The sequence below is a fragment of the Paralichthys olivaceus genome, chromosome 24, assembly GCF_024713975.1.
Source record: "Paralichthys olivaceus isolate ysfri-2021 chromosome 24, ASM2471397v2, whole genome shotgun sequence".
Classification (NCBI taxonomy): domain Eukaryota; kingdom Metazoa; phylum Chordata; class Actinopteri; order Pleuronectiformes; family Paralichthyidae; genus Paralichthys; species Paralichthys olivaceus.
In genome coordinates this window covers 5,309,595-5,319,749 of record NC_091116.1, presented here as the reverse complement: position 1 = coordinate 5,319,749, position 10,155 = coordinate 5,309,595, and the positions used below count along the sequence as shown (strand labels likewise).

The following is a 10,155-nucleotide window of genomic DNA, read 5'->3' as shown; positions in this document are numbered from 1 at the left end:
ATTCTTATGCTTTTACTTTACTATTCTTCTCCATCAAGCTTGTTGATGGGTTCAAATTTAAAACTGTGTAATGCTTCTAAACTTGGAGTCCCGAGGTCAAGATTCATGATGGATGCAACTGAGAAAATGTTCATCTGATTGAAAAGATTAACACAAATGTTCCATTATCAGGGTCTGCAAAGCATATGAGGCCTGTAGTTAGGGTGTGGGTGTGTGTGTGTGTGTGTGTGTGTGTGTGTGTGTGTGTGTGTGTGTGTGAATGTGTCATATGCTTCTTTTAGCCAAAGTTTTACTTGCTTGGTCCACAGCTGTGAGAGCATCATCATCACTCATCTTGGTTTTGTCGAACTCGAGGCCAGACGCTGTTTCTGATCTCAGACCAGTTTCAACCAGATCTGAGTTCAACTGCAATTGAAATCCTGAAGATTGGTTTGGCACAAAAACAAAAATTCTCAGACTGAAGGCGATTTCTGTGGTTTGACTCAGATCTGGACACTAAAAGCACAGAGCAGGGTCAAATCAAACCTTAACGTGGATGTACCTATAAGATGTACCATGAGCTTTTATTTTGTCACGGTCATTCTTTTTCTACTATGTTCTTCAGCTTGAAAAAATAGTAGCTCTAGAGATTTTGATGTGCAGAAGTAGCTTTTATTTTCTGTGGTTGGCCTTTTGATTGTAAATACCTTATTCTGGTAATCCTCCTACGTTCCATGAGTTCGCTTAGATGGCTCGTTCAAATGTACCGATAGTAAATGTTCTTTATAAATACCCAGAATGTACAACGAGAGAAGAAAAATACGGCTTGACTGGAAACTGTGTTTTCGTGGGAGTCTGTGCCATCGTGTTGTCTTGAGTGTAAGCACACCGATATTAGATGTTTAGGCAGGATGAAGTTTTTAGAGGTGATCTGCCAGACGGCCATCAAAGAAGAAAAACTATTCCTAAAAAAAAGATGATTTAAGAGTTTAATTCAACAAGCACAAAAAGTACAAAAAATATTATTTTAGAGGTATTTCCTTTAACTTTAAAAATAAATGCGTAAAAGCATGTACAATTATTCTAAATCTAACTCTCAGCAAGAAATTGAATGTTTCACAAAATGTCTAAGAATTATTTTTAAGGTTGTAAGCACAGCAAATTAAATTCCAGTAATTCTTATTACATGGGGCTGGTCGTAAAACTCAAAAGGTTCTGGTGAGATACTCGTAGAAAAGTGAGGACATTATTTATTTTGTTTACGTGAACTAGATAAAAAAAGTCTTTTGGTCTCTGAATGTTATTAAGTAGCTTGAAAAGATGTTCACTCTCAACTTCAAATTCTTCAGCACATTCAACCTGAAGGAAGAAGCTGAGAGGAAGAAAACCAGTTATCGTACAGTTTGCTTTGAGAGCAGTGGCTGTCTGGCTAACACCTCCTGACTTCACTACAGAAACGACGGCTGTCGTCATCCACCGTGTTCAAACCACTCCTGCGTCAGCTCATTAAAGAAAAAAAAAAAAAACACCATTCAGGAATCTTCTTCTCAAATTCACGCTGAATGTTTCCGACCAACCGTAAACGGGACAGAAACAAGAAGACACGCTCTGAAATCTCTGGTTTTCAGTTTTTTTCTGTGTAAAAGGATTCTGGGGAAGAGTTGAAAGCTATTTTCAGTGGCTCTCGGCGGCCAGCGTTAGGAAATACGTTATTTTTGTTACAATACCTCCTGAAAAATAAAGTCTATTTATCTGTGAAGAGACAAAGATTTACAATGATACAGAGAACTACATAGAAATGATGACAGATTTTAAATGATATAAAAACAGATTTAAATGGAAAACATGTACAGTCCATTTGGTTTTGAACATGATACAGAAATGTATGTGTCAGTATTGAGTTTGATTTTATATATTTACCATTTTACTACATTGTAACATTGTGTCTGCTATGGGGGAAAAAAAAATATAAAGGAATATAAATTAATTTTTCCAAACGTGTGTCGCACTTTCTTTCCATTTATTCCTACGTTTCTTTGAGTAACCAAGCAGAAAGTCAGATTTTCTGTGACATTTATTCGTTTTGAAAATGGCTTTAGAAGCACAGACAGAAATTGCATAGTTCAGTACACGTTTCAAACCCAGGAAAACAGCAACTCTAATGATCCAACATGTGATATATCGGATTATTTTGACGTATTGAGGCGTAAAACTGAATAAGAATAGTTTGGATTTGGACTTTTTTCCCTTAGTTTCAGTTGAACGAGGCAAATTTACACACACACACATAAAATCACTAGACACACTGTGTGGTTGGAAGCATGTGATGTTCTGTAGTGTGGCGATTGTCAACAAATCTTTAAAAAAGACCAAAACCAACAATTCATTCGTCCATTTTTTGGTGAGTGACGCCCCTTCTCTCTGTAGCGCTCAGGCTCAAGTGTACGACGGAGTAATGCGGCCATATTGATATTAGTAGTATGACTTCTCCCTTTTAATTCGCCTCAACACCCCGACATACAAGTCCACTTGTGGTGTATTTGTATTTGAATGAGGTTTGTTACCTAATAAAAAGGAAAACTTGATTTTTACCCTTTATACTATAATTTAATTTAAAAAAATGTATCAATTCATATTTGAAATTTGAGTTTGAGATAATACTAGATAATGAGATAAAATAGTAATTGAGATGATTTGAGACGGTATCAGTGTAACAAACAAAACACTAAAATCTAAACAAACACAATCATAAGAGTTTCCACACAAAAACGTTGTAAGTGGCTCCCTCTTCTGACAAAAAGTTACAGTACACATACAAAAAAAAAATCTCATAAAATGAAGTTTCCTTCAGTTCCCACAGAAATATATTAAATAAATCTCTTGAATCAGAAGCATCTAAAAAATCTGAAATGAGTGTTCCTCAGAACACCACTGGTTTCTTATCACAGGTTCACAAGTCTCTCATAACTGTTCACAGCTGTTTGTCCAACTTCACATCTGGGGCTGTATTCACAAACATCACCTCAGAAAGATTTCTCGTAAGGGGTCGTGGAAACACAGAACTGCGTCGGATGGTTGTGTGACGTACTCTTTAAAAATGGTCTGACTGACTGAGATGCATAAAATATATAAAACCATAAAGTTTAGTCTCCTTTAAGATGTGACGTGATTATGAATAGGCTGTTTTAACTAAAAAGTAATTAGGAATAGCCAATATAAAGTGGCCTAAAAGCAGTACTAAATGTTGTCATTTTTAAAACAGGCCTACACGTACAGTAGCCTCTTCATTTTAATACTTGAAACAATACAATCTATTTGAAAGAACCAAACAGCTATGAAATAAAAGAACCAGAACCTGATTGGATGATTGGATCATGGACTGTTTTTAAGTTCAGAGGTTTCTGAGCTTGTGTGTCGGCAGGACATCGATACTGTGGCTCGTGCTACTGCACACGCTCTGGTTCCAAATGATGGATAAAGGACACGATGGCAGCATCAGTATCTGGAATCTTTTGTATTCATTTTAGTACAGAAATGTGAAAGTGGTGGTCGTCCCTCTCCATTAAAGTCTATTGACTTGACAGATGACAAGTAACTGTTAGCTCAATAAGTTGACAAGTGCGTAACCATTGAAATGCCTCTGCTGCAGTGCAGGCGAAGACGCAGGCGCGGGAAAATACATGTGGTTTGTGTTGTAGTTTAAGAGCAAATACATAAATCCTTCAAAGACATTATTGTTTTCTTTGAATTCCATCAGTAGTAACTCTGTGTGCATGAAAGCTTTATGAATACAGCCCTGTGAGTCAGTTGGCTTGAAGGCTGTTTGTATATGCAAATACATGCAGTACACCCATGCCAGTGTGACATCTAGGGCAGTGGACTAAGTGGGTAAAGTGCAAGTACCTATTGGAGCTCGAATAAGTGACGCGGATCAGTCTGTGACGCTCGGGTTTGACTGGTTTACTCAAACAGGGGTTCCTCATCGTCGTCAACCTGCAGCCTCTGGAACGGTTGGGAGCGGGACCGACGGTGGTTTCTCCGCCACCTGAAAAATACTGGAGAGACAAGTCTTGTTAGTCTGTTGATCAGTTGACGATATTCAGTACATTCTTCTACAGTTAAAATGAAGAAACAAATAACCCGAAGCAACCTTATTAATTTTATACAGCATGACAAAGGTCGCTGGACACAAAAGGAACTAGTAACTTGCTCTCCTCTCTGGTTTGCATTATGCAATGATAGAAGAAATATTAATATAGTGTTGCCATCCTTTGGGCTTACGAGTGATTGTGGCGAGGACCAGTAAGATGCCCAGCACCAGGCTGATAATCAGGGAAAGGTCCTCGCAGGTCTCAGCTGCCAGCAGGCACCGAGCCTGTGTCAGGCTGCCATTGTTGGGCTGCGGGGGCACCGACAGCAGATGGCACATGAGAGGGTAAATATCCACGCTGTTTAAATTGCCCATTCGATAACCTTCACGGAAGCTGGGCCCCGCCGCTGCCATGAAGGGGTGCATGCTGGGTAGGGAGTTGTCATAGCCGTGATCGCCCACTGAGGGAGAGAAGAAGAGGAAGAGTTAGTGGGTGGTGGTACTGTCTCTTTAAATGTATATTTGTTTATTAGTAATAATAAGACTTTTATTTAAATCCATTTTAGTACCTGAAGTGCTTTACTACAAAAACTGGCAAGACAGAAACTTCTAACTTATAAAATTAAAGAAAAATACATTTTCCAGGAAGACTAAAATCAACTTTTTGAGGTGATGAGAGACAAGTTGTCCAACTAGATCTGCAGACACACAATGTATTTGTTTCCCGATCAACTAAAAACTGTAGAATTGTAGAATATCGTATATCCCATTAACATCAACCTGTAATCTTTCAGCCAAACATCCCCTGAGGTGTTCAGGGGATTAAAACACTGGCTACATTTACATATTTGACAACGGTCACACATCACATGTAAACAAATGTCTGATGATCAACGAGTGCAGCTGTAATGACATAAACTGAGAGACCTACATCTCGACAGCGTGTTCCCTCGCTGCACTATGGTCCAGCCTTCATCAGCAACCAGTATGATTGGCTGGATATATTTGTTGTTCTGGTAGTGCAGCCTATCAGGGATGTCCGTCTTCAGATATGCTGTCATGTGGGTGTGGCACTTACTCAGCTGAGTGAAGGCTGCCTTCGGATCTGCACAGCAATAAACGTTTCTGTGAAGACTTCATGATGAAACATGTTTTTGTGATGTGTTTGTTTGCAAGCTAGTTTGTGTCGAGCTAGCTGATGTAAACCTGGTTACCTTTATGTGGGATGAGGGCTGCGACGGGCGAGCTGTCCACCAGCATGTAGTCGTCAGGGTTGATGCAGTCGTCCAGCCGTATGATGCGCTCGGTCGACAGCTGAGTCATTCCGTGGTCACTGGTTACTATGACGTTGATGCGACCCCAAAGGCCAGACGACTTCAGCCTCGACACGAGCAGGCCGATGTTGTCGTCAACCTGGTCAGATGAAACCGGAGGAGGAGTTCGGCTCAAATGTAATTATCCATCAAATGTGATAAGCCACGCTTACTGAATTTCACTATTCCATTTTCACTGAAACTTCATCCTCTAATGAGTTATTTGCTGGACTGATAAAATATCATGGACGAAAATTCTGCTGCTGCTGTTGCAAGGGATGTGAGTAAACTCACCAAAGACACTTTGTCCAGGTTCACAACCATGTTTCTTCTTCTATTTTTTTAATAATGATGATAATAAAACTAATACTGCAGGCATTAACCAGAGCAAAGACAGAGGACAAATTCAAAGTGAAACTGAACATGCATCTCAAACTGATAACACAGCAGGCGAAGTGATTGTTTCAACTATTTACTTTTTTCACAATAAAAAGGGTTTGAATCCTTTTATGAAATGAAGCCACAGAGGTAGCGGTTTAATTAGTAACCAGCCAGGGCCTTTATAACTGAGAAAAATGGAATAAAGCTGAAATTAATATTGTTGCGTCACCTTTATTTGTTTTTCTGCTCAAAAGTTAAGCTGCTGTTGTAAATAATTGCACAGGCGTTACTTTCCGTTATCAGTAAACTGGTAACTTGTGAAAAGAGCCTCACCTCCAACTCCAACAGTCAGCAAACAAACTGTGTAAACAATAGAGCTGCGAGTACAACAAGGAATGTTTTGAGTGAGGATCAAGGTGAATTTAGAAATGTTATCAGATGACTCTACCTCTTTTAGCACTTTGCTCATGGCAGCTGTGTTTTCTGGGCCGTATTTGTGGCCCGACTTGTCCGGCTCCTCCCAGTAGAGAGCTGCAAACTTCACTCCCGGCTCCTGGAGGAAGAGATATGACCCAAAATGTCAGATAATAGCTGCTGCTGCTGCTGTTACGGTCTCAAAGAAACTGATGAGCAAACCAATAGAAGTTAAAATACAGAGTAATGACTCTTTAACTAAAACGTTATATGTTACACAAAGCTCGTTTACCTTTCCATTTCCCACCAGCCACTTTGTCACGTTCCCCACCCGCTGCAGGAACGTCACGTTAGAGTCATAGAGCAAGAAGTGTGACGCTGTGCGGTTGCTGATGACCACGTCTGAGCCAGGCCACATCATGGCCGCCGTCTTGTAGCCGTAGTCCAGCGCCGTGATCCACAGGGGCTGCGCTTTGCTCCACCACATCGGGTCCTTGTCTTGGCTGGCGTGGAAGTGCTTGTGGCTGACGGGGTCGTACATGTTACTGGAGAGGATACCGTGAGACTCAGCGTACAGCCCCGTCACCTGGAAACCAACAATATACACTACGTAGTTAGTCATGATATTAAGAAATCATCGTTATGCAAATATACTATGATTTGTGTTCCTTTCTATGACTTTTCAATGGGACTAAATTGGTCCAGTTTTTTTAAAATGTTGTTGGACTGCGGCAGTTTACAACGTTGCCATGTTTCCATATTTACTTACTACCTGATTCACTAATCTGTTTACTTTGTTAAAAAAATAGCTGCAAGCACCACGGTTACCAGAGTGTAGTGGTTGGGAAAAGTCTTGGTGATGAAGACGTTGGTGAGCTGCTCCACCAGGACCCCCTGGCTGTACAGGAGCTTCAGGTTCGGCATGGGGAACCTCTGCAGGTAGTCCGCCCGGAAACCGTCGAACGACACCATCAGCAATGGCAGAGGGCCCTGCTGAGCCTCGTCGTCACCTGCGACTGAAGCTGTGATGCCACACAGGAGGCCCAGTAGCACTTTAAGTAACATCCTGAAAAGATGTAAACAAACAATTAGAATCTAGAGTCATGTCAGCAGCTGTGTGGGTGCAGACCAAAAAAAAAAAAGGTTTGAGTCATTCTACAAAAACGAAGAACAGACTTATGGTTAGACAACATTCACACATTAGCGAAATATGCAGAAAGAAAGTGAGAATAGTTTTTCTGTCAAATAATTCTTGGTACTTCCTTTATCTCTTAGGGAAGTGAGACTTACTTCATACTGCACCTGCTGGCAACATAAAGAGATTTCAGACCAATCTTGTACTAAAACTGAGCGAGCAATAGCTTAAGTAGTTGTGCACGTGTACAGATGTGAGTTAAGAAACTGGACTTGTCTCATCCAGGAGGCTTCTTCAGTTCTGAGTGGTTGGAGGTTTTCAGGTATTTACACAATAGCAGGTGGGGATATGACTTAAAGGTATCAACATCCACTTGCTGGAGGGGTTGTCCACCACCTGTCTGGTTAACATAGTGACTCTCACATGTTGAATTGCTGAAACCTCTCATGAGTCAGTTAGAACTGAAGGAGACTTTTCAAAACACTAGCAAGTCCAGATGCCCGAATACATTTGTACAAGTCCTGAAGATACCATGACCTGGATGATCGAGAATCTTCCCAGATATAGTACGAGTGATGAATGAATATCGTGCCTCGAGTCTTGTTTGCCTCATATCTGTCGTAGTGTCGCCAAAGTGCTCTGTGTGGCCAGAGGCAAAAAATATTAATCCTACAATGACGTGGTACAGAAGAAGTGGAGGAACTGGTTTCATTGTGACGTCCACTGGGTGGAGGTGAGGTAAATAAATTCCTTCATCCTGTCTCTCTTACGGGTGCTGGATTTACTTGATTTCTTTCACATCAACATCCTGTTTAATATACAACCAATCAAAAGACATATCTACAATATTTAGATGAGAAATGGTGAATATACTGTGTTTATATTGCACTTGTCTAATCTTATCGACCATTTAAAAAGTTTACAATACTTTCACCTTCACACATTCATCGAGGGCTTCGATATGTTCTTGTTAGTTGGCGACCCTCTCTACCTCCTGAGCCACAACTGCACACAATATATGAACTATGAACGCAAGGGGATTTACACATCTGGGAAGCCCCTAAAATTGCCACTAGAAGCTGTTACATTTTTTACTATTTTAATATTGATATTAAATCAATACGTTTCTCATTGATATGCCAATTACTGTTTTAAAATCAGTGCTATTTTTGTAGGTTCCAACTTAGTTCTTTGAGCATTAAATTACACAACACTTGTGTTTCCAAACCTGAGCCACAGAGAGAAGCAAAAACTGCCAACCAATGTTTCCTGTCATAGCTGGGTCCTATGTATTCAAGCTTGGTTTGAAATAAATATTTTCATTAAAAATCATATTAAAAAAGATAAAATATGACTTTTTGTCTGCAAAGTGTTTATTTTACACAACAACTGGGCTTGTACTATAATCCCCACATACTCTCTTCCTGTTCAGCTCCTGTTTAATATCATTTTCTTATTTGCTTTCAGAATTAAATCACCAGCTGTGATCTCAGAGAGCCAGGCAACTGTAGGAAATCTCAAGAAATTAGATTAGATAATTGGACATGACTGGAATACAGAGATGTCGAACGTCTCTTATTTGATTACATTCATTCGCCTATAAGACCTAAGTCTGTCACTGCTGCCTTACAAACGTAAAATCTAATTACTGAAGTGCTGCAAACTGAGGAGGAAATATATTGAATAAGAAAACAAAAACGTGTATTAACTTGTGTTCATCTCTAGGTTTAGAAGCATTTGTGTTTTTCATAGAATCACATGTATCCAGAAGTCAATTGTACATTTTTACTCTTTTTTAGTGTTTCCCTCAATTTACAAATATTAATATTAACATCTCAGTTTGGAAGTATTTATATTAAGTCATGTATCCAGAAGTAAATTTGACATTTTAACAATCTGTCTCATGCATATCGATGAAGTGAAATGATTTAAAACATGTGTGATCCCAAACACACACAAACACACACACGTGAACAAATCAGGAAGTGACACCTGAAAATGAAGCGGACAGGTGGAAAAGCAACACGAGTACACACCAGCTTTTAAACAATGAATAAATAAGAGTGACTCATAATAATACAACCATATTGAAAACACATCCCACACCAACAATGTGTGACATGAAATTAGCGATAACAAAGTTTATCAGTTTCCTTATGAGTGAAGCAGCTACTTTAGCCTCTGTTAGCTCGCTAATGTCCCAGCTAATGTTGTTCCGGGAGTCACAGCGGTGCTACGGCGGTGGTGTTCGGTGGGACACGGTTACCTGTCGGTGGGGCAGACGGTAGATTTCCTCCTCCTCGCCGGGCCGATGGTAAAACTTCTGTCACAACAGCATCATGAATGAACTTCCTTAAAAAAGACATGCGACACACTAGCATCGAGCTAGCTAGCATTATTCCATACACATCCGGTTGGGCATTTCAAAATAAAGCCCTCTTTGGAACTCGTCTTACTATATTTCAACATTACCGCCATTTTTTAGTCTAAATTCTCACATGAATACCAACTAAACTGTTCACGCATGATTTGTATAGAATTTTATATCTTCATAAATGTTTTACGAATGACTTCTAAAAATACACTGCTTTTATTTTTAACTAAAACCTGTGTGTCTTTTTCCTTGTTAACGCAAACTTGACGTCACCCTCCGCTGGGGGTGTAACTGGATTGACAGGTCAAGCAGCAACGGTGGTTTCTGTGACAAACAGGATGTGGAGGAATGAAAAGTTCCACTAACTCCTGTAATTCAGTTGAAAACGACCAAATATTTAACTTTACAAGAGCTGACAGTTCTATCTCATAAAACATTTAAATAACTCGGGGTTGCGTTCTTAGAGGGA

General features: G+C 39.8%; 1 protein-coding gene across 1 annotated transcript; it reads right to left on the bottom strand.

Annotated features, from left to right (window-relative positions):
- Nucleotides 1-2,035: 2,035 nt before the first annotated feature.
- Nucleotides 2,036-9,723, bottom strand: enpp4 (ectonucleotide pyrophosphatase/phosphodiesterase 4). Its single transcript, XM_020103392.2, has 8 exons — nucleotides 9,579-9,723; nucleotides 7,006-7,243; nucleotides 6,470-6,763; nucleotides 6,212-6,316; nucleotides 5,284-5,482; nucleotides 5,001-5,174; nucleotides 4,261-4,530; nucleotides 2,036-4,034 (listed from the first exon to the last, which is right to left on the bottom strand). Exons 2-8 carry the CDS (start codon nucleotides 7,240-7,242, stop codon nucleotides 3,940-3,942), a joined length of 1,374 nt encoding a protein of 457 aa, XP_019958951.1. The 5' UTR covers nucleotide 7,243; nucleotides 9,579-9,723; the 3' UTR covers nucleotides 2,036-3,939.
- Nucleotides 9,724-10,155: the final 432 nt, after the last annotated feature.

What these genes read in the sequence shown, in the direction of transcription:
- enpp4 (XM_020103392.2), bottom strand. Translation starts at nt 7,242, where the DNA reads ATGTTACTTAAAGTGCTACTGGGCCTCCTGTGTGGCATCACAGCTTCA. An exon ending in AGCCCTCATCCCACATAAAG is followed by an intron (nt 5,175 to 5,283) that starts GTAACCAGGTTT and finishes ATTGCTGTGCAG; the next exon opens with ATCCGAAGGCAGCCTTCACT. An exon ending in GGTCCTCGCCACAATCACTC is followed by an intron (nt 4,035 to 4,260) that starts GTAAGCCCAAAG and finishes TTGTCTCTCCAG; the next exon opens with TATTTTTCAGGTGGCGGAGA.